The following is a 25382-nucleotide window of genomic DNA, read 5'->3' as shown; positions in this document are numbered from 1 at the left end:
TTTTCTATTCCCTGGGTGGATATGGCCACCCATATCCAGTCACTTATCTACCCTAATGGTTTGAATTGCTAAATATTCCTAACCACCTTTCCTCCTCTCCTAGTACAACTCTTCACTCAACTAGGTTCTCATCATCTCATATTTAAATATTGCAGTAACTTTCTAATTTATTTCCTTGTCCCTAGATTTATGCCACATGCCTCTTAATCCACTTTTGATCTTGCTATTTTTTCAGGGAGAATTCCGATCTTTTTTTAATGGCAGGAATTGCACAGTTTATTATTTTGAGACAATTGTTGCAGACATATTTAAAATTTTCTAAGCAATGTGCTTTTAACAACAAAAATTTTTAAAGTTGGAAAGAGCTAATAACTTGGATCACAGCTGACACAGAATTCCCAATTAAAATGGACTCCATTATCTCCCTAGATTTTGCAAACAATGCTTTGTCTAACACTTCTTTAAAACAACAAAGGAGACAGCAAGCTGAAATTTTTTCCAAGCACACAGGAAATGGTGTCATCACACTACTTGAAAAAGGTGCTGAAGGGAGAAGATGATCTTGCTATTGAACATTGTATCCGAAACACAGATCTGTCTTTTTTTTTTTCTTGCTGGTATAGGAGAAAGTAACTATCTTTTCTTCCCAGCCTAGGTTTATGGATGAAGTCCTTGGAACAAGATACAAACTAACAAGAGAAAAGCACTTACATTTATTTAATATAAGTTTTACATAGGGAAAGGAAAACAAAGAAACAGGAAAACTTGTGTATTTTTATGCTAGGTTTGATAGAGAAGTGGTAAGTCATTGGGGAGTATGATTGGATTATAAAAGCATGATCTAATGATAGTTAGCTGGGGAGAACTCAGCTATTCCTGTTTGTTCAGATTGCTGTCAGTGACCTTGCATTTATAGAGATATACAGATGATCACTTCCTCTGGGTACAGAGAGAGCACCTGTCAAATGAGAGTTTTATGACTTGCTTCAGGAGAGAATGTTGGGGGGAAGGTGAGAGTTACCTTCCTGCTTCTGCTGTTTTCTCAAATGCCAAGGTGCCATACTTTGGGGTAGTGTGTTCTGAATCCCATCACTGAAAACTTACCACTGGTTTTATAACTCTGTGTAGTATTTTCCAAGCTTTCAACATGACATACAAAATGTCCTCTCTTTCCCACCCTCCTGTGATCTTTCTAGTTTCAATCACCACTGCTTTCCATCTTTCATTTTATATTCTGTTGTCAAAGACTGTTCATAATTCTCATCCACAGAGAATGCTATTTTATTCCTCCCTATCTGTATATATATATTGTCTTCTCCATCTGGAATGTGCTTACCCCTCTTTCTTTACTCGAGTAACTCCCACTTACCCTCCCTTACTCTGCTCAGGTGTTATTTTCTCTATGAACCCTTCTTTGATATACATAGACTGCTAAGTTTCCTCTTCCGTATTTCTAAAACTAATTCTGCTTCCCCCTTTAAATCACTTTGCAAACTAGATTTTAATGATCTGTATATATATCTGCCGCTCCTACTGAAATGTTAGTCTCTCATGGACATAGCTGTCTCTTAAACATATTTGTAATCTCAGCACCTAATACAATGCCTGACATAGAGTAAGCTTTCAGTAAATATGTGTCAACCTCCAGTAAAATGATGGAGAGTGTTACAAATGAAGATTAAAGTAGGTATTAAGGCCAGCCTGTGAGTAAAGCTTTAACAAGTTTGGAATTTATCCTACAGACAGTGTGGGGCTAGTGGAGGTTTTCAAACAGAAGAATAAAATGATTTGTCTCTGGCTAGATGCATACATGTGAGTGTGTGTAGGTGTCGGGGGGGTCTAGGTGGGGGACAAATGCCAAACCTAGAAAAGTCTTTGCGTTGATATTATGTGAAGCTTAACCTTTAACTGGAATCTGCAGCACTTTTCCAAAGAGCCTATAGCTGTGTGCAAGCCCACCTCAGTGACTCTGATTCAAAGTAACACATCACTCGAAATTGCTAGCTAGAATGTCCTGATGGCTTCAGTTATTCCAAAGCCTGCCACAGAAAGGCTTGGGGCTAGCTTTAGGAAACACTGCAAGCCTTTCTTCTATGCACTTGGCTTATAGTTACCTTACTTCAACCTATAATGTGACAGCTCAAGTTACCTTTGGGTCAGTGCCTTCATTGTGATAATAACAACCAGTACATATATAATGCTTTCTATGTGACAGGAACTGTTTGCAGCATCTTGGAAATGTTATTTCATTTTATGCCAACACAATCCTATAAGATTATTAGCATGGCTAAGAGATCTCCTGTAAGATTATTAGCATGGCTAAGAGATCTGAGCCCACCCGGAATTAAACAATTTTTCAGAAAACAAAGTAGCAATCAACTGACATTAATGTCTACCTATATATTTAGCCATATACTATTTGTATGTGTATATATTTTTTCATAGAAAAATATCCTAAATGAAGGCTACCTAATGTTAAGATGTTCACAGGTGGTAGGATTAAGGTTCCTTCTTTTACACATAAATACATGTGAGTGTGTGTGTGTGTGTGTATAAACATGTATGCAGAGCGTTGAATATTATGAGAATGTATCTTCATCAATAAAGTCATTAAAATGTTGTAAGCCAGCCATATTCTCAATAGCAGTCACAAATTCTTAGGAACCAGTAACCAGGAATTAGGTAGAGAAATAAAGACAATCTGGTATGAAAACCAAGAAGACATGAAAGAAATGAGAAATAAATGGAGGAGGAGGTCAGAACATAGGCCATGTCCCCAGTTCAACTTATTTTCATTGAGGACAGCAAGCAGTTATTCTTTGTCTTATAATTAACAGGTACCTATGCTAGCAGTGAATAGGATAAAGAGGATCCCTGCCCTCATGGAGATTATTTTCCCAAATATTAACAAGTAATAAGATACTGAGTATTGACAACAGAGAAGACTAGAATGGTGTGAGAGCCCATAACAGTAAAAGCTAACTTAGGTGATATTTAAAATTGCCTCTTCAATGAATTGCGGGCATGCAAAAATTAGAGTAATGATGGGAACTGGCCAAACTAAAATGAAAGAGAAGAGTGTTGTGGACACAGAACATAGGAACTAAAATGGAACTGACACTATAAGGGAGAAATGAGACAAGAAAGCAAAGACCATCTTTTGGGGAGCCTTGTAAACTATGGTAAATATTTTAAAGTTTATCTTAAGGGAAATTGTAAAACATTTATTCATCCATTCAGTCATCTAGTCACTCATTCAATAAATGTGTATCCAGCACTTTCACTGTTCCAGGTGCAGGGGAGGAAATATATATATTTCCCTCTACCCATCTTAGGTTCATTGGCTGGGGCCCCTGTAACTAAAGACAGATTAACAAAAGAAAAGCATACGTATTTATTTACTATAAGTTTTATGTAACACTGGAGCCTTCTTAAGGACCTGAAGAAGCAGTTAAACCTGACTGTATGCTAGGTTTGATGTAAAATGAAGAGTTGTAGAGAAAGGAGATAGGACAAAGGGCATGAGTAAACTCAGGTAAACTTAGCAAGGCCTGTTCCTTCAGATTCCTCTGAGATAAGGATGCTCCTTTGCTCCAGGTCTAAGAAGGGCACCTCTCACGTGAGGGTCTTATGACCTGCTTCAGGGGTGTAGGGTGTGAGAAGGACATAAAGTCTTTCCACACTTGCTGTTTCTCAAACTCCTTCAGCTTAAAATATTCAATATGCCAAAGTGCCATATTTTGGAGTAGAGTGTTGTGAACCCCATCTCAGGCAATGTTCTAAATGCTGAAAATATTTCTATGAACAAAACTGATAAAACTATCTGGTCTTATAATGTTTACATTCCAGTGGAGAGAATAGTTTTAAGCAAGGTGATTATCTCCAGGAATATTCAAAAATTGAATATGAAAGAAACTGTGCTGTGTACAGTGGTTCATGCCTATAATCCCAACACTTTGGGAGGCTGCATTGGGTGGATTACCTGAGGTCAGGAGTTCGAGACCATCCTGGCCAACATGGCAAAACCTTGTCTCCACTTAAAATACAAAAAATTAGCCAGCCACGGTGGTGCACGCCTGTAATCCCAGCTACTCAGGTGGCTGCAGCAGGAGAATCGCTTGAAGCTGGGAAACCTGGGAGGCAGAGGTTGCAGTGAGTGGAGATCACGCTACTGCACTCCAGACTGGGTGACAGAGCGAGACTCCATCTCAGAAAAAAGAAAAGAAAAGAAAAGAAAAGAAAAGAAAAGAAAAGAAAAGAAAAGAAAAGAAAAGAAAATGCAATCATGATGGGCTGCTTTATAAATATTATTTACATAGTCACAATGTGAAGAGTAGATATTGTATAAAAACATGAAAAGGAAGGATACAGATTTCAGAATAGCAGTATCATCTGGTAAGAGAAGAAAGGGAGTTAGATGGGAGTTACAAAACAGGTTTTAATTATAGCTTGTGTGTGTGTGTATGTATAATTTGAAACATATATGACAAAATATTAACTTTTTTAATATAGACTTTATTTGTTCCATACCATTTATACTTTTCTCAGCATATTTAAAAATTTTATAATTTAAATGATTCCATACTATCTGAGCTATTCAAATATTTAACACTAAAAGATAAGATTTTAAAACGTAAGACTAAGTTGGGAATTATAAAAAGAGGATAAGAGTAGGGAAATTTTGCAAAAATCAGTGTGAATCTACCAGTGGTTTGGATAAGGACAATGTAGTGTGAATCAAAAGCAACAAAGATTTGATTAGGAATTAAAATCAATAGAACAAGGTAATTAGTTCTCTGAGAAAAGTGTGGTCTGGTTTGAGAAAGAAAGGAGAAAAAGTAGTGAAAGGCAACAATTTGAGATAGACATTCAGAGAATTATCTAAAAGCCTTTGCCAAGATGCTTTTCTGGGACACCATTCCCTGCCACATATCTGCAAAAATTGTCCTAGAAAGAATCTTTAATTTGTTTTTTATCAAAGAATTTAGGAGGAGATGTAAGTAGTAAGAGCTCTAAAGATCTTTAGGTCCCCAGTCCAAAGCCACAGAAACACTTCCAGGTGGGACTTACCAGATGCTGCCAACCTTCCAATAAACTAAGTAAAAGGAAAGAGCAAAAATATTGTGTCTTTCAAGAAGTAACCAGGTGGGAAGCCTTATGACAGGAAGTTAGCATTATCTCCTGCTTTTCAATCATAAAAGAAATGTATCTTACATAAGTTCAAAGCTGTAAAACGCTTCCATTTTATTCCTTCCAAGGCAATGCGTATCAACAGCTTAATGTCAATAGGGACATTCTCTAGGAAGTTCCTTTGGTTCCCTGAGTTACCTAATTGCTTTGGAGGTTGGAACATTTGTCTCTTCACTTAAGAGGAAAAAAGCCACAGAGTTACACAAAGAGATGTTGGTGAGAATAAAGAAGGGAGCAGAGGATGAACTCCAAGAGGTGAAACCACTGGCAGGTTTTATAACTCCCGCATTTGAATTGCTCTCTTTTTACAAATGTGCATTTCATTTGTGTTCCTCAACTTGGCCTACTTTTCTTGGGACTTTTTTTTTTTTTTAACCTTTTAATAAATAAGCACAGTAAATAAAAACATGGAGAGGATTACTTTTCATTTCCAATTATTATAACTATCTTAAGCATTATCTTTTTGAATCCTTTAAGGTAGATATTATTATTTTACAGTTGAATGAAACAAAACTCAGGAACATTCTATACATGGACAAGATCACAAAATTGGTGGAAAAGAAATCCCAGGTGCTATGATTCTGGGATTTTTATGCTATACTGCCTGTCTCTCTCCACAATCACATTTTAGAGCCCCATATTTTCAGAAAATTATAGAAGAAAAAAAATCAGCTTCAAGCTGGTCACATGTTAATTATCTCCAGGCTGCTCTAATATTTTTTATTCCAAATGTGCTTAAAATGTGCTGGCTATTTGACTATTGTAATTAAACTTAGATGAGGAAAGGAGGGAATTAAATATTATTTGTTTCTGATTCTTTAGGGGAAATTTCTTATGAGTTTAGATGAGAAACAAGTTTAGTTTATTATTACAATTGTAATAAATAGTTCTTGTTAATTGAAACTGGAATAAGCTTTCAGAATTCTCCTATCTAGCTTCTTGGTTTCTAGTTTAGACAGTAATCTGAACAGGAGCATATACTATACAGTTGGCTATCTATCATTCATTAATTCATTCAGCAAAAGATATTTTATCAGGTTCCTACTCTTTTTTTTTTTTTTTAACACTGTGCTAAGTTCTGATGATACTAATGTAAATGGAAGATACCCAACCTTAAATAATTGCATTAAATTATACATATAATACATACAATAATTAAACCACATACCAAATGCAGTGGTGGCAAAAAGGATGAAATTATTCATTAGCAAATATTTGAGTTCCAACTAGTTGCCAAACATAGCACTAGATCCGGTACTGGGCACACAGTAGTGATCGAGCCCCAGTTCCTACTCTCAAGTATCCCAGAGCCTAGACCAGAGACACATGCAAAATAAAGAGGCAATTTCAGTATATTAAGTATCCTTGCCATAGTATAGGAACCAATTTAATGTTTGTATAGTGAAAGAAAAAAAAGGGGAGGAAATGCGGAAATGAATGAAGGAAGGAAAGAAAGTGCTAGGATGGAGTAAATGTTGATGAGAGGAAATTAACCACGTCTTGGAAGTTCAGAGATAGCTTCTGGTGGAAAGGGAATTTATGTATGTGAAAACAAGATGCTAACCAGGTAAAACTGAAATGAATTTTCAGGCAGAAAAAAAGACCATAAGGAATGATACATGTCATATCTAAAGAATGTGTGTGTGTGTCTCAAAATACTTTTTCCAGTATAATATTCAGAGCAAGTACACCACCATTTCACGGTCGCTTTTTCATCAAAGCCCCTATTATGGGAACTAACCTTTCCTAAATACTAAACATAATGGTGATCAGCTGTAAAAGAAAGTGACTGTTTTGTTTAACAATAGAATTCCCAGGTCTCTAAGCACTTTTTAGGTTTCCCTAGATAAGTTCACTACATTACACACTCAACAGTACAATCTAAGGCAGTTGAATTTATGGCAAATGTAGTGTAACAAAGTACAGCTGAGAATTTGGGCTGCATACAATACCAATCTGCAACAATTCATCTTTATTTTCTTCTAAGAGTGTAGTGGTTTAAATCAAAAAGTATTGGAGTCAAACATGCCCATGTTCAAATTCACACTCCACCAATTACTCATTGTGCGACTTAAAGCACGGAAATTTTTATCTATGAGTGTCAGCTTTCTCTTCCATAAAATCGAGATAACAGTAGTAACTAGTTCATAAGATTATTAGAGCAATCTTACAGCATACAAATAGTTTAGTGCCCATTAACTGTTCAAGAATACTATTATCACTCCACTGTTAATAAAGTTTTAAAAATATAGTAATGAAAAATGAATAGAGAGATAGATGGATTGATTTAAGAATGAATGAACAAGAAAATTCGGGGAAAGTTTTAACCTGTGTTTATTTATTTAAATTTATTGATTTATTTATTGAGACAGAGTCTCGCTCTGTCGCCCAGGCTGGAGTGCAGTGGCGCGGTCTCAGCTCACTGCACCTCCACCTCCCAAGTACAAGCAATTCTCCAGCCTCAGCCTCCAGAGTGGCTGTGACTACAGGCGAGTGCCACCACGCCGGCTAATTTTTTGTATTTTTAGTAGAGACGGTGTTTCACCATATTAGGCCACCTCGACCTCCCAAAGTGCTGGGATTATAGGCGTGAGCCACTGCGCCCAGGCTAACATGTGTTTATTAAATGTCTTCTACATTTGAAAGTAAGATCCTTTTAAGTCAACGACTGTCTAGCCCAATGACTGACAAAGAGTAGACAATTTTTATTTGTTGAACTAAGCTTATTGTTATAAATATCTCTTTTAACTTCACTTAGATTAGCTTATTAGCCCTTCTGATTCTAAATGAATAAATTATAGAAGTTTAATGGTGACTTGGAAATCCCAGAAAGCCATGAGCCGTGACAATACTACATGGCACCCGCCATTTGTTTTTTTATCTTATCATTGTCCCTGATAAAAAAGGTTTCTAGTTTCACTGATCACTTCATTATACACTTTTGATATTTTCCTCCACTGGCAAAATTAAAATAAAAAAATTAACCTTCCCAAAAAGAATCTAACATCTATTGCCACTGATATTTTTACATTTATGTGTTTTAAATAAAATGAAGGCTATTGTGTTGGAGTGCTCCACAGCTCAGTCTTGATCCTCTTTTCTGTCTACACTTGCTTCATTGGTGATCATATCCAGTTTTATTCATGCCATTAAATATCATCTATACAATAAACATTTTGATGTTAAGTATCGTCCAGATCTCTCACCTAATCTCCAGACTTAAATATTCTGTTGCCTACTTGACATATTGATTTGAATATCTAATAAATATCTTAAATTCTACACTTCCATCACTGAAATCCAGGTCTTTACCTTCTTGATCTCCCAGGCTGCTTTATCCTTACTATTACATTTCATCTGATGATAAACACATTCTTTCATTAGGTAAGACCAATAACTTTGGAGTTAATCTGCTGACGTCTTGCACATCCTTTAGTCAGTAAAGAAATCCCATTGGCTCCTCCTTCATATCGCAAATTCCACCACTTATCACTACCTCCAGTAAAAGTGCCTAACAATCATCATTAATCATCTTCCTGCTGAAATAACCTCCTAACTTTTCTCCTTGATTCTACCTTTGCCCCTACTTACAGTCTCTCCTCTACATTCCAGGCAGAGATATCATTTTAGAAAATAAGCCAGGTCATGTTACTCCATTGTATAAGAATCTACACTGATTTCCCATTTCATTCAAAGTAAAAGCCAAAGTACTTACAAATTCCTGTTTTGTATGACCTGGTCCTTTGTTATGTGTCTGACCTACTTTTCCCTTCACTTCATCTGGTTCTTCTTCCCAATACATTGGTCCTTTTGTTCTTCCATTAAAAGGTCAGAAAGGCTCTTATCCCACAATAATTTCCCTAGCAGTTATCTGCCTAGAAGGCTTCACTGCAGATAACCACATGACTATTACTCTTTCCTTCCTCAAGTCCTTGCTCAAATGTCTACCCTAAGCAACCTGTTTAATACTACAAACTAACACCCCTCGTATCCAGTTCTACCTCTTCTTTTCTCTACCTTCTATATCACCTCATACTATTTTATATTGTTTATGTATTAATGTATTTTTGCTGATCATATACTGTTGATCCTTCAGCTAGGATACAAACCAAAATACAGTAACTTTTGTGTATTTTCCTCATTTGAGAATACAAAGCTCCTAGAACATAGTAGATATTCAACGAATATTCACTAAGGAAATGAATACAGGATGGAAGAAAGGAAAGAAATCCCCCATGTATTGAGTACTTGTCGCCTATCAGTATAGGAAGTTTGTGTTCTATCACGTAATCCTCCTGACACCTCAAAAAGGTTAGGATCCCTACTAGCTACTCATAAAAATTAAAATAGTAAAAATAAACTTTAAAAAAGGTTGGAATCATGATTTCCATTTTACAGAAAACTGAGTTTGAAAATAGAAAATATCCGTGCTCATGATTACTCACTAAGTCGCAGAGTAAGGCTCAGACCCTGTTCCATCTTTCTGTAAAACTAGTACTTTTTCCTTGAGATACTGCTGCAGGAAATATGGAAGTGACTGTGAATCACTGGATTCTTTCTAACAGGATCTCTAAATTGCAGTGAAAAATTGTGTGCACTGTTTTTGTTTTCAAACAATAAGCTTGATAAAGTTGTTTCAGTTAACACTAAAAACAGCAATGCTGTATTTTGGTTCTTTTAAAATGAGACGCCAGGGCTTACACATTGATAAATTCTAAACTGCCTTCTTACTCTTCCAATTTCTCAATCTTCATTAACTTCTAATAATTAATAATTTTTTTCCTACAAGATGAGTCAAAAGACAGTGTATTTAAACTTGTAAACGCCACTGACTAAAGAAGAAAAAAAAGTGCTGAAATTCTCTCTCTTAATGGAACTTATCAAAACAGGTCCCAGAAAAGAACATAAACCAGTTTTCATCTTGCCAGAAACGACTCAATGAAAAATGTTCACCATGTTCTTCTTTACAATGGTAAATTTGTGGTCTGACCAAAACAATGGCATTGTGGTCCAAAACCATTCTGATATGGCCAGACTGAAGACAATAATGTGGTTTCGTTGATTTCAGTTTTGGTCAATGTAGCTTACCCAAAATAAATTATCACATTTTCCCCTTAGAACATAAAACATTATGATACAGTGCTAACTACTGCATTATCTAACCTACTTGGAAAATGCTTCATAAAGCATTGATATATTATATGAGTAAAATGAAGCAGATAAATTCCTCCTATCTTGACACCTCTTAATTTTATTTATTTATTTATNGTCCAAAACCATTCTGATATGGCCAGACTGAAGACAATAATGTGGTTTCGTTGATTTCAGTTTTTGGTCAATGTAGCTTACCCAAAATAAATTATCACATTTTCCCCTTAGAACATAAAACATTATGATACAGTGCTAACTACTGCATTATCTAACCTACTTGGAAAAATGCTTCATAAAGCATTGATATATTATATGAGTAAAATGAAGCAGATAAATTCCTCCTATCTTGACACCTCTTAATTTTTATTTATTTATTTATTTATTTATTTTATTTTTTATTTTTTTTGAGACGGAGTCTCGCTCTGTCGCCCAGGCTGGAGTGCAGTGGCCGGATCTCAGCTCACTGCAAGCTCCGCCTCCCAGGTTCCCGCCATGCTCCTGGCTCTGCCTCCTGAGTAGCTGGGACTACAGGCGCCCGCCATCTCGCCCGGCTAGTTTTTTGTATTTTTTATTAGAGACGGGGTTTCACCGTGTTCGCCAGGATGGTCTCGATCTCCTGACCTCGTGATCCACCCGTCTCGGCCTCCCAAAGTGCTGGGATTACAGGCTTGAGCCACCGCGCCCGGCTGACACCTCTTAAAAATCACATTAATTGAAGTGATGAAAAATTCAAAGCATTATGGGCTGCCTTGTACTTACAATTTAAGACAATATAATACCATTTACTTGGGGCAATATATACCTAAACAAGCTAGAAAGAGAAAATAGCCTGGCTTTTCCCCATAATAATATAGGATAATCTAATAAAACAGGCACTTTAGCAGATGCTGAGTCACACCGTTTTGTGTATACACTTCCCCATTTCCTCTTTCTCTCACTTCATAATTATTATGCCATTGTTCAAGTTATTTTATATGGTCCTCACACTAATCCTTAAGATGTAGGCAGATAGGTATTATCACTTCCCTCCTAGAGCTTTTGCTGATTTCCCATCTGAACTATCAGCAACAATTCCTAAAGACATTGTAATTCTCTTGTGATACATTACTATGCTGTAGCGTTTTTTCCTCTGCATATCTGATTTTTGATTTTGGCGGTTTCCTTTACATTTCTTCTGCTTTTCTCTATGTCTGTGTTTCTCTTTCTATGGTTCCTTTCAAATGCTCTTAAGTTCCAATGGAAAATAGTTTCCTTAACTGAAAATAGATGAAATAATGGTCCCTATCTCATGAGAACCTTGTAGGTATTAAAGAAGGTAATAAGAATAAAGTGTTCAACACAATGCCTGGCAGAGTAAAGTCACAGAGCCTGAGCATTTGGTAAATATGTTATTTTAAAGGAACAAACAATTACCTTTTTATCACCATAGTGTGGACCAAGTGCTATGAATGGTGTAGGTGCTCAAGAGAGAAATGTAGCTGTGCTGTGTGAACAATGTTCGATCTCTTTAATGGGTGGGATGAGGCATTAATCTTTCCCCTTGTACACTTTTCTTACATGTGTGCACTTTGTCCCCATATTTTCTTTCTATAATAAACATGAGCATTTGAGTTAGTTAAATGTATGCCCATAGCTCAATTGGAGAATACTTACAATATTATGATACTGAAAATTTAGGAACAAATAGGCTTGGGAAGAGAAAGGGGAGTTAAAATCTGTGGCAGAATATGCATACAATTTTGCAGACTTTCTTAAGAAAGGTAATGTAATTTAAGGTCTTAGAACAGTCCTGGTATGCCTCAAAGGAAAAGAAAATCAAGGGTATGTGGGAACACAGAGAGAATACAGTGGGGCCTGCAGAGTGGTTGCAAAATTCTGAATCATAAAATCAGAAAGCTATTGAACATTTGGATGGAAGACCAGCTACAGGAGGAAAGTGCTTTTTAGTATGCAGCTTATTTGCAAAATAAGCAATTTTATGAGTCTGACTAAAACTACAGGAAAGGGATCTTGACAAGGGTCTGGCAAGCTAGCAAAGGTAAATAGAAATGAATCGTAAAACCCAAATTATAGCTCCTATTATGTGTGTAAAATTCCACTGATACTCTATAGGTTTTTAAATGATGAGTTTAATATTTTATTTCAATAAAATACAAAAACAACTTTAAGCATTTTATAAATTTATTTCTAAGAAATCGCTTCACTGACCTTTTTCAGGTCATTGGTCTTTAATTTCTCATCTGTGAATTCTTCTACAAAAGTTTCTCCAGATTAAAACCCTAATTATAGATAAGAGAAGTCTGTGTTATTTTCATTTCATGTATGAAAAAATTGAGACACAGAGTAAAAGGCTCGTATTAATAGGAAATATTTGTGTGCAAGCTGAAAATGAAGTGCATGTCTCCTTATTCTTTACTTGCCCTCTTCTTTGTTAATCACGCGTTCATTCATTCAACTTATTTAACTGCCTATTGTGTGCCAGGTACTAGGACTAGCACTAGAAATACAACAATAAGCAAAGAAACAGTTTCCTGCTCTCAAATTGCTCAATCTACCATGTCAAAGAGACAATACTAATACACAATTAGTATGAATGCAAGTGCTATGAGGGGTACAGGCCCAGGGAGCTGTTTGACCACATGAAAGGAACCTGTCAGTCAGGCTCAGGGAATCAGAAAAGTTGTAATTATTAAAGAGAATCTGGAAAATAGAAGAATAAGGAGAAGTTAGCTAGTGAAAAGGGACAGGAGAAAAGTAGAAAGAGAGGGAATTGTTCCAGTTAGCACACTTTATTATTTAAATTCACATGCTGTGTTTTTCCATTCTTATTCATGTGCGGTATGACCGGAAGTCATATTTTTCAAAGTTATTCCCTACAAATGTGCATCTGTGATCACATTTCCCTTTAGTACTCTGCAGTACTATTAAATCATTCTTTATGTCTTAATTATAAAAGAAATCTTTGCACACAATTTCAAATTCCCCTATAAAATATAACCAATAAAAAAACAAAAATAAAAGCTATAACTCTGAATTTTCAGCTCTGTGAAGGAATTCAATTAAGGGAATCTAAAATGAGATGTATAATAAACCTTGAAGGATGGGGAATAGGCTAGGTCCAGTGACAAATGGATGGCTATGAGTCTACTCTATAGCAAAGTTGGGAATGTCCCATGAATGATCATTCACAACATTTTCTATGCTTAGGAAACTTTAGGAACCCAAGAAAAACAACTGATCAATCAATGTCTCTGGCCAGCAACTCTCAGGACACATAGCCCAGAATGAAAATCTTGCTGAAGGGTTTGAACCAATGAGATTTCTCAAGAGGAAGAATGGATTTATGTTAAGATAAAGCTATCAAATAGTTATGCCACCACTAGCCCCACCTTGCCCATGCAGACATTGTTAATTAATCATGATTCTGTTTCCTACTAAATAGACTCGGGACTTCTTTCAGAGGAGTAATTGACCAAGTTGCCTCCCCTGATGTAGCAAAGATAAAATAAATAAATTAACTAAATAAGTTAGTAGATAACCACAGAGTTTTAATCTCAGTCCCAGAAAGTTAACATATCTAATTAAACTTCCTATTGTCCCCTCTGAAGAATAGAAATAATGATATTTACCTCATTTTTTATAGTGAAGATTACATAAAATTTCTGGGATAGCACCTGACACATAGTAAGCATTCAATAAATGTTAGTCTCTTTTTTTTTTTTTTTTTTGATACTGATATAAAGAGGAATATGACAGCTTCCTATTGGGGCAGTTACCAATAAAACTTGTCTAACACCTTGGATAAAGACTATATTTTTATTGGAGAAAGTGATCATGCCATGTTTTGTTTCATGCTAAGGTAATGGTAAAAATCAATCAACTATAGAATATGCCTTCCTTGAAGAAAACTTGGGAACTTTTCTATTTCTTTTCTATCCTAAACTAAAAAAAAAAAAATGAAAACAAAAGTTATGATTAACAACCTTCTTAAGAAAAGTACATCTATCTAACCTTAATAGTTGGATGGCACTTTTTAAATAATGACTTTACTGGTTAATATCTCATTCTTTCCTCTATTCAGATCCAGTGAGTTACTCAAAATTTAGATTAATCAATCAGTCATTAAAAATGTCCCAAATGACTAGTCAGCACGAGGAATATTTCTTTTTCTCTGAGATGGAGTCTCACTCTGTCACCCAGGCTGGAGTGCAGTGATGCGATCTCGACTCACTGCAACCTCCATCTCCTGGGTTCAAGTGATTCTCCTGCCTCAGTCTCCCAAGAAGCTGGGACTATAGGCACCTGCCACCATGCCCGGCTAATTTTTGTATTTTTAGTAGAGACGGAGTTTCACCATATTGGCCAGGCTTGTCTTGAACTTCTGACCTTGTGATCTGCCCACCTCAGCCTCCCAAGGTGCTGAGATTACAGGTGTGAGCCACCGCACCTGCCCACAAGGAATACTTCTAACATGAAACATGTCACATCCCTAGGCGGAAGTAAGTTTTTGAGCTGCTTATCTAGTTTTGCCCTCTTTGGGTTCCAGAAACTAGACTCAAATTCAGGTGTAGTGAACTGATTTTAGACTTCTGTCTAAAACAGTACATAATAGTTCTGTGACTTGGGACTTCTAAAGGCAACACAAATGTTTCTTGAGAATGACTTATCCATGCCCTAGAATTAGAATTCTATATTTAATTGTATAGAAAATACATTAATTTATAAATTGTTGTATTAACCACATGAGTGAGGCACTATGCTCAGTACTGAGGACCCATTTGTGTGCAAAAGAGACAAACTCCCTATCATCAGGGTGCTTCTAGTCAAGTAGAGAAGACAGACTTTAATGATATAATCAATCAAACTCCCCCTACCACAAAATGGATTATAAACACAGTAAGTGCTACAGAGAGAAATGAGTTTCCTCAATGTCTCACATCACACACAGACACCCATCACTTCAAATTCTCTGAATTATGGAAGTGATGAAAAACCTTAGCTCAGGCTAAGTAAAGAAAAACTATTAAAGGATCAGGGATATGAACACTACAGAAAGAATTCTGATTCTGTATCACCCTGCGATCCCAGTTCAACATCCATGAGATCCAAATCCAGAGAGGTAAAGAAAGAAGGAAAGGCAAAAAGATGACTTAGTTGTTAAATAGATGGAAAGCAAGCATGATGTTGTTAGTTACCAGTTAACACCTTGTGCTCTGGGCAGATCTGTGCTCACATATCAAAGGGGAAACCCACAACAGCCCCTTGTCAGTTCTGTATCCCCATATTAGTTCTAATAGATCCATTTTTTATAATCTATCTTATATCTTCCCTCTCATTGTATGCCTGAAATGACCAAATCAGCAGCTGAGGTCACATACATCTTATTCTCGGAGATTCTTCACATTGTATGCCTGAAATGACCTAATCAGCAGCTGAGGGCACATACATCTTATTCTCAGAGATTCTAAGTAGCAATTTCCTTTATCCAAAATATACAGGAATTGTAGGAGCTTAGTAAGGAGCTCCTGTTGAGCCCAACTTACAGAACATCAGGCATCTCTCCCTGAAGAGACACTGGAACAGGGTTTGAAAAATGCAGCAGTCTAGAAACTAGTAACTACAGGAATATTAATACTGCAAAACTAACAACCAAACACTAAACATGAGTACCAGCTGTGAATGAGCAGTCACATCGTTTTTAGGGGTCCAGAAAATCAGTAGATCATCCATTCTGCTATTAGACTTATGGGAAACACATTAGTGAAGTAATAGAATGAATGTGGACAATATAGTTTTGGCAGCTCACTTTCCCTCTTTAAAAAAAGAAAAACTGGTATTTTCAATGTATGTCAGTTCAAGCTATGAAACGATGGATTATACAAGAGAACCACAGAGTTATGAATCAAGTATAAAAGGGAAGAAAAATGAAAAGTGAATAGCTACCTAAATAGATGTTATCAGAAAATGGACCGCAGTTTTCCAATCCATGTTTAATCTGCATTTCTAGAAAATAATATAATATTGTGCATTTTCTGAGAACCAGAGAAACTGCAATATGCTTGTTAGGAAGGAATTTCACTCACATGATCAAGATTATTTAATTCAAAATATAATACTATATGCTAAATTGATTTAACTCATAATAAAACTATACATTATATGCACTTTAGACTCTTAGGTATCCTCTAGATTCACTTCCAGTAACTTGCCATTACAGTAAGGTTGAAACAAGGATAAAAAATAAAACCACTGATGGAAAAAATGCCCAGTGATTAGAAGAAAATAAGGAAGTTAGAAACAATAACTACACAGATATTTGTACAACAGTGCACATAGTAGGGGTAGTTATCACTGAGAATTTAAATTTATATCATAATCAGGTTAGCATTATTCCAAGATTCTGAGATTTGGTAGACTTTGTTTCATGTTAGTATAACATTCCTTATGCAAAACAAATAAATCTAATACTAGTGAAGGGAAAAAAACATATAATTATCTAATGTCAGAAGAGATACCTGTGAACCTGAAACTTGAAGCTTTGTGCAAGCTGTTTGGGTAAGAATTTTAAGAAGTAAAACAGAACTGATATTGTTAGAGGGGACTGTGGTGGGCCATCCACTTAACACTTTCCTTTGGCTTCTGATACACTTCCTTCCTTCTGTCTAATGTTACATCTTCCCTAACATATTATCTCCCTCTCTCATTCCTTAGTATTGGTGTTACACCAGACTGCTAGGCTCTGCTCTCATCCACATCTAAGAATTTCCTCACTGATTGTGTTTATTTCCACGTCTCTTATTTTCAGCTTCTATAAACAGATATTCCTAAAGCCGTAACTTCCACACTGATAGCTTTTCAAAGCTCACTAGGTCAGACTCCCATGAAATGTGACCCTTTGCTTCCTAAGCCCTCATCTTAGTTAACAGTACTGCTATCAGCTACAAAGATTTTCTTCTTGATTCTTCTATCTTCTTCATAATTTCTTTCAATTCCAGTTCTTAAATGTCTTTACCAACTAATTGTTTTCTCTAATACAGTGACTTAGTTTTTGTCTTTGTCATCTCTGTCTCCTTGTGATAGTCTTCTGACTGATTTCTTCATTTACAGTCTCCGCTTGCCATCACAGCTTCCTGCCTTTTCAATCTATCTCCCCACCGCCACCACCAGTCCTGCCCTTGAGACGATATATTTTATAAAAAGCCTTAAGTAAGGTTAGGATGAGTACATCTTGGAGTTATCATACAAAGCATTTGCACAATGGGTAAGAATTTGGCTTGATAATCTCTAAGGCTGAATTGCAAACCAAGCACCAAAGACTAATAGAGCATCACTGAAGTCGCTTATTCAAAATAAGATTCCTTTGCCCCACCACAATGTACTGACTCAAAATCTTCTGAGTTTAGACTCATGAGTTATAGTTTTGTAGGCTCCCCAAGTGATTGTGATACACATCCATTGTTTGGAAACTCTAAGATCTTATTCAATCCTAAGATTCAGTGATTATAACCCTTTAATCAGAGTCCAATTTGCTATTCTTAGAGAACAGTTACAACAGTATTTTTTGCAATGGCGGCATCAAACTAAATGTAAGACTTTCTAAATGGTTTACATTAAATAAAAGAAACATTCATTTAAATATATAAATTCTGATAAATTTGTGAAAATAATTACATCACATTAGAGGCAAGCCTCATGTACACTTTTAACACATATATCTAACGAGTTTTCTTTAGTTTCACACAGATGTTAATAAGCTGAACATGAGAGTTCAAAAATATATCTGATAAAAATAGTAAATGTTATTCTATGCAAAGTGTTTATAAATTAAACTGTTAATTACATTAAGAAATAATTAAGATTTAGCAGAACAGTAGGAAAAAATGGGGTAAAACTGAAGTGTTTAATTACTTTTTCCAGCTCATTCTTTTAGGTAATGAAAAGATTCCTGCCCTATATACAAACATAACATTTCTTATATAAGTAAATTGCTATAGACATTAGTAGCTTATGACCTAGCAGTAGAAACAGACCTTTATATATTTAATAAATTTTATTGTTAAATCATTGCTATAAACGAACTATTATGAAATAATAAAGATAGGAATGGGATAGACATGGTGGTTCATGCCCGTAATCCCAGCACTTTGAGAGGCTGAGGCAGGTGGATCACTTGAAGCAAGGAGTTCGACCAGCCTGGCCAACATGGTGAAACCCCGTCTCTACTAAAAATATAAAAAAATTAGCTGGACGTGCCTATGATCCCAGCTACTCAGGCAGCTGAGGCACAAGAATCGCTTGAACTCAGGAGGCAGAGGTTGCAGTGAGCCAAGATCACACCACTGCACTCTAGCCTGGGCGAAGCGATGGGCTTGTCTCAAAAAAAAAAAAAAAAAAGTATATAGTATATGATATAATATATCTATATAGAGTATATATGATTAGATACTTTCTTTTGTAAAACAGTCTCTCCAAGGAGCAAACTTGTAAATATAAGCCTAAACTCTATGGCATACTGAAGTATCAGAGGTCGAATTCCAACTGTATAGGAAGCACATGAGAATGTAGATGACTAGAAATATGGATATAGGTATATTAATTAGCAATGAGATATGTATTTTTATACTTAATGAGGCCATATAACACAAATGTTTTGCATTTAGTTGTATTTAGTCTGAGCTATCCACAATTTTTTAAAATTTAAAGCCCTTTGTTTCGATATTAAATACACAATTATTTAGAGTAAGAATACATTTTCCCATAGAAACATTTTGCAAAATGTGCTGAGAATCCCAGGCTAGCTCATAACTCCTATTAAACCCATTATGACTTTATTTATAGTACTAATAGTACTATCTGAAATGCGACATCTTAAAGCAAAACAGCAGCAGTGCAGAAATAAGGGGAAGAAGAATTCCCTTCCCTTCCATTTCCCCTTCCCCTTCCCCTCCCTTTCCCCTTTCCATTTTCTTCCTTCCCCCTTCCCCTTCATTCACTTTCCCCTTCCCCTTCCACTTCTCTTTCCCTTCCTTCTTCCCTTCCCTTTCCTTCCATTTCCCCTTCCCCTTCCCCTCCCTTTCCCCTTCCCTTCTCCTTCCTTTCTCCTTCCCCTTCATTCCCTTTCCCCTTCCCCTTCCACTTCTCTTTCCCTTCCTTCTTCCCTTCCCTTCCCTTTCTACAACGAAGCTTCCCTTAGGCATATTTTGAAAGAACTACATGCTTCCTTGCTGTCATTACCTGTTGTTGCCTCCCCTACCTCCCAGTAACCATTGATATTCAAAGCCACTGACTGCAACACCCTTGATCATGGGACAGGACAAGTTAATAGGAAACTTTACTCCTTATCAGTAAGGATTTGGTTTCCCCACATAGATCAATAAAAAAATAAATAAAGGAAGCTTAAACAAAGAAGATGTGGATATACATAGTCCACAGGTAGTGGGGGGTTCATGGTTCTCAGGGAGTGGAGCCCCAACTATTTTTCTCTTCCAAACCCAGAACACATGTTCTGTCCTTCAAGTTACCTTAAAGTCCAAAACAACTGCTGGAGTTCTAGCCATCAGGTTTATATGCCAGACAGCAGAAGAAGAAAGTAAATAAGGGAAATATGTTACTTTCTACCATGAGTCACTTTACTTTTAGGAATCCTCTGTTTACATGTTATTGGTTAAAACCTACTACTCATATGCCACATTTCACAGCAATGGTTGATGAAAAATGTAGTATTGTAACTGATGCCTTTACCATCGCAAATGATATTAGAGGTCTGTTCCTGAGAATGAAGGGAAGAATAGATATTGACATGAAATTAGTCATTTCTGCTATATTTCTCAAATGTCCAGTGCTCCAGATTACTTGCCTCCTTTCCTAGTTACTCAGTGAAGCTATCTCAATTCTATTTTCTTTAAAAGTCGAACTGACAACAATGATCCTCCTAGAACAATGGTTCTCAACTGTGGTTGCACATTAGAAGCACTTACAGTATTGTTAAAAAATCCTGACGCCCAGGTAACACTCAGACAAATTAAGTCAGAAGCTCAACCAATGGGACACCCAGGTCTCAGGATTTTATATGTGTGTGTGTGTGTGTGTGTGTGTGTGTGTGTGTGTGTATGTGTGTCTGTGTGTGTGTGTGTATTCTTGGTGATTCTAGTGTGTAGCCAACTTCGAGAACCACTGTCCTAAAAAATTGCAAAGGACAGATAATCCAAATGATGCTATATTCTATAGCTGCTTTTCTGCTACATAATCAAGAAATAATTTAAAAACTGCATGTCATAAATAAGGAATGATTTTGAGAGTGGTGCACTTCCCTGGCCTGCCAATTGTTTGCCTTTGGGGTCGGTTTTCTTATAAAAATGAATATCCTCCTTTTTTTATAACAGAATCTTCTAAAACATCTAAACCACAAGATTCTCTGAAATTTCTTTACTAGTGTTGGTCATATTTCAGACCTTTTTCACTTTTCACACACTCCCACATTCATTCAAACACTCTATATGGCTCTAAAATAAGTCTTAAATGTGTCCACACCTTTATCTCATCCAAAACCCACATAGCAACCAAAGAAATGTTTAAAACAGACACACACACACACATCTGATCCTGTCGTTGCTCTACATAGATCCTCAGAATAACTTCCTACTGATCTAGGACTCTCTAAACTCCAAGATCCCCTTCCTGCCTACTTCCCAGCCTCATCTTAGGCCACTTGTTACACTGTCACACAATGGCTTCCTTTCATGACTCTCTTCCTTACAGTTAACATAGTTTAACTGTAAGTTTGCCAAGCCTATGAAATTCCCAACTCCATCAAACCAACACATTTATTTGATAATTCCTATTGTAGGAGGTCTTTGCTGCTTCCAGAGACTGCTTAGGAACCCATATTATACCTCTTCATGAACCTTATCACAGTTATAATTGTTTAAAAGGCCACTGATTTTTTTTTATGAGGGCAGGAAACATGTTCTTCATTATTTCGTTTCAGAACCTAGAATAGTTCCTATCACAGACCATGTATGTGTTCAGTAATATCATCATTAAAATTTTCTAAATGAATACATAAAACAATGAGTAGCATGAGATTCTGATATTAGAAAGGTAGAGATGGGGAACAAACTGAAATGGTCATAAACAGTTGCTTATAGCTTAGGGATATGTGACCCAAGTCAACATCTCTTCCTCCTTTACAATATGTGTTTGTGTCTCTGCAGGTTGTGATTTGATTCCAGTACAGTATCTTCGATGGGGTGACCCTGAACCCATTGCAGCTGTGGTGTTTGCCTGCCTTGGCCTCCTAGCCACCCTGTTTGTTACTGCAGTCTTCATCATTTACCGGGATACACCAGTAGTCAAGTCCTCAAGCAGGGAACTCTGTTACATTATCCTTGCTGGCATCTGCCTGGGCTACTTATGTACCTTCTGCCTCATTGCAAAGCCCAAACAGATTTACTGCTACCTTCAGAGAATTGGCATTGGTCTCTCCCCAGCCATGAGCTACTCAGCCCTTGTAACAAAGACCAACCGTATTGCAAGGATCCTGGCTGGCAGCAAGAAGAAGATCTGTACCAAAAAGCCCAGATTCATGAGTGCCTGTGCCCAGCTAGTGATTGCTTTCATTCTCATATGCATCCAGTTGGGCATCATTGTTGCCCTCTTTATAATGGAGCCTCCTGACATAATGCATGACTACCCAAGCATTCGAGAAGTCTACCTGATCTGTAACACCACTAACCTAGGAGTTGTCACTCCACTTGGATACAATGGATTGCTGATTTTGAGCTGCACCTTCTATGCATTCAAGACCAGAAATGTTCCAGCTAACTTCAACGAGGCCAAGTATATCGCCTTCACAATGTACACGACCTGCATTATATGGCTAGCTTTTGTACCAATCTACTTTGGCAGCAACTACAAAATCATCACCATGTGTTTCTCGGTCAGCCTCAGTGCCACAGTGGCCCTAGGCTGCATGTTTGTGCCGAAGGTGTACATCATCCTGGCCAAACCAGAGAGAAATGTGCGCAGCGCCTTCACCACATCTACTGTGGTACGCATGCATGTAGGGGATGGCAAGTCATCCTCCGCAGCCAGCAGATCCAGCAGCCTAGTCAACCTGTGGAAGAGAAGGGGCTCCTCTGGGGAAACCTTAAGGTAAAAGTTGTGGGGGCTTAGAGGGGCGCTGGCCCCTACAGCTGAAGCAGAGGCATGTGTTTCCTGGGTCTTTTAAATGGGAGAAATCTGAGTAAATGAAACCATGGGAGGCAGGGTGCCTTAGGTCATGGACCTTCTCATAAAATGGTATTTATGGGGTTAATGGGATGTGGGTCCAGTTACTTAGGCCAAGTCTAGAAACATGGAAGTCGAAATCTCTAATAAACCAGAGTTACAGCATATGGGGAGTAAGGTTGAGAGGTGAGACAGAGCAGAGTTAGGTCATAAAGCCAAGGCAAGGGCCCTCGAGTTCTGAGGGGACAGAGTTACATTGTGGGTTAAATTCTAGCTCACCAGAACAGAGTAAAAATATATTACTAACAAAGATTATACTGAGAGCAGAATGCCAAGAACTCAACACATCGGACTGCACTTGCATGTGCCTAAACCTTTTTCAAGCCAGAAGAGTGCTTAAATGTCCATCCAATAGAGGCACAAGAATGTAAGATTTATATTTTAGTTCTTAATGGGCAAGATGAAATCTTTGGGAGATGTCTAAGCAGCTGAAAAGGACAAAACAACTAAGTGACTTTGCGTATTAAAACAACCAGTTTCCCAATTCTTTTTTGCCTATAGTCTCATCTCACTCCAAGTTCAATATCACAGGTAGTAGTTATTTGAGCATTTCAATCTGAAAAGAATCTAGCGCCAAAAGCCAATGTTTTACCCCCATGTTAGGAACTTTCTTATGTGATAAATGATCCCAAAGCACTTCAAAAGACAAGATCATGTTATCAGTGGCTTGGGAAAAATGTTGAAGTACCAAAAAGGCAGCACCGATTGTTGATCATTGGGACTAAGGATTGCCTCTATCTAAGAAGCACACATCAAAAGAGCTGGTCAGGACATCAGCCCTGCTAACTCTTCTGAAATTTAACGGTATTTCTAAAACCTAAATACATGGAAGATACGTAGCTTTCAAATGGAAGCTACATATCTAAATAACATTGCTTGAACTATTCTCCTATACCATCACTTAGCCTGCATAAAGTCCTACTTTTCTGTCAGCCCTAAATCTTCAAAGCATGACTTGTTATGATGGTAAAGATACTGTGTCTGCTGAGGTTTGAAAATAACTCAGAGGAGAGTTGAATTTTATCCACAAGGTCCAATTCGTTTACATTATTAACTTGTACCCTTACTTCTTTCAACTCTTTTCTACTTGCTTTACACTTCTAATCTCTTTCTACGTATATTGTACAAGACATTCAATTAAACTGTAATTCGTGTCTTCTTCTTCAATAAATCCTGGCGATGTCATGGTCTGTACACAGCAGGCCTTTCATATATCTAACCTGCTGGCCTATTTTCCAACTGCCTTCCTGACTCCTCTACGAACCATTCTTTGTCTGAAATTTCTGCAAGATCAGCCTTTCCTTTTGGCTAAGAAAATTTATTTTTCAAACTTTTGTTTTATCAGCTTTTCTTCAAGTCCAATCTGTAAACAGAATCTTCCAGGAAAGACGAGTATATAAAACAAGCATATTGATGGAGGGAGGGAATTGTGAGTCTATGTCTGATCACCTAAAAAACTCACTAGAGAAAGCTCCTTAGAGAGACAGCATGGGAGTGGTGGCAGAGAACACTGGCTGCCTAGTCAGATTGTTTTGGGTTTGAACAACAGCACTGCTACTTCGTCTCTCTGTACGTTATTTTTACCATCTGACAAACTGGATTGTAAAAAGTGAAGGAGATGATATGTATAAAGGCTGGCAAATAGTAGGCACTTTATTGAAGGTAGCACAGTATAGTGCTAGAGAGCACCGGCAGCATCACTTACCAGGTGCAGAACCTTAGGCAAATTCACTTAACCTCTCTATGCCTTGATATCTTCCTCTGAAAAATGGAGATAAAGAAATGCATTCTTCAGGGACTGGTTGTGAGAAATGAATAAGTTAACATGTGTATAGTGTCTGCCACACAGTAAGCACTTCTTTAGTATTTGATTAACTTAAGTATTGGATTAACTAAGTTAACCATTGTCAGTCTTCTTTTACTCGTGAAAGTTACTGTACCACATACACAATCTGGATGATCTTAATAACAAAGAGAGCATTATAAATGGCAGCACAAACCTATGGAGACATTGATTATACAGTCTGAGTTTTCCAGGGCATCTTGATCTTTATGTTGTCCAGCTCCTAGCCATTCTGTATAGCACATCCTACGTTCCAATTTAAGCAGAGCAAGCTCCTTAGGGGTGGAGGTCTTCTTTACCTTGCTCATCACTGTGCCTCCAATACCTACCACTACCTTGAAGGGTGCTTGACACACAGAAGTGCTCAATAATGATTTTTGATATGTTTGTTGAATGAATTTGGGATGGTAGTAATGTGGTAGGTACTTTTTTGCTTGTCTTCAAATGTGCACACTCTTACTCCCTAGTTGTCCTATTAATTTTTATAAGATTAAGACAACAGTGCCCTACATTACAGATATCTCTCTCACTCCTGTGGTCATCAGTCTCCACTCTAGAATTGGATCACTGATCCCATGCTTTGCTGTAGTTATAATGTTTCTCTAGTAACGTTCAATAAATATTTAATAAACAAAGGGACAAACAAAAGCAACAAATTTTACTGATAGTGCCAACCACTAGAAAACAGAAATTCTAAAGATTTTTGTTGCAATCTTTTAACTTTTTTTTCCTACAGGGCCATGTAGTTATTTACAGTTTTGCAATCTGTGCATTTGGATGTTAGAATCTGAAAGAGGGTAAGGAGAGACCTTTGGCAAGTGTTTGGTCTTCTTTCTGCAATCTTGGCAAATCTTGATCTGTCTATGTGATTATAGCTGAGACAGGCTACAGTCTCATTATATGGAGACTC

General features: G+C 37.0%; 1 protein-coding gene across 2 annotated transcripts in view; it reads left to right on the top strand.

The window, feature by feature from the left end:
• GRM5 (glutamate metabotropic receptor 5) overlaps positions 1-25382 on the top strand; it is a 595687-nt gene that overhangs the window by 510952 nt on the left and 59353 nt on the right. For both annotated transcript variants that reach the window (XM_017887662.1, XM_017887663.1), the window contains exon 8: positions 21555-22494. In XM_017887662.1, coding sequence (XP_017743151.1) covers positions 21555-22494 — 940 coding nt within the window. The remainder of the gene's footprint in view (positions 1-21554; positions 22495-25382) is intronic.

This window comes from Rhinopithecus bieti, unplaced genomic scaffold (genome assembly GCF_001698545.2).
Source record: "Rhinopithecus bieti isolate Rb0 unplaced genomic scaffold, ASM169854v2 scaffold_15796, whole genome shotgun sequence".
Lineage (NCBI taxonomy): Eukaryota > Metazoa > Chordata > Mammalia > Primates > Cercopithecidae > Rhinopithecus > Rhinopithecus bieti.
The sequence above is the reverse complement of the archived record's forward strand: the minus strand, read 5'-3'. Positions and strand labels throughout refer to the sequence as shown.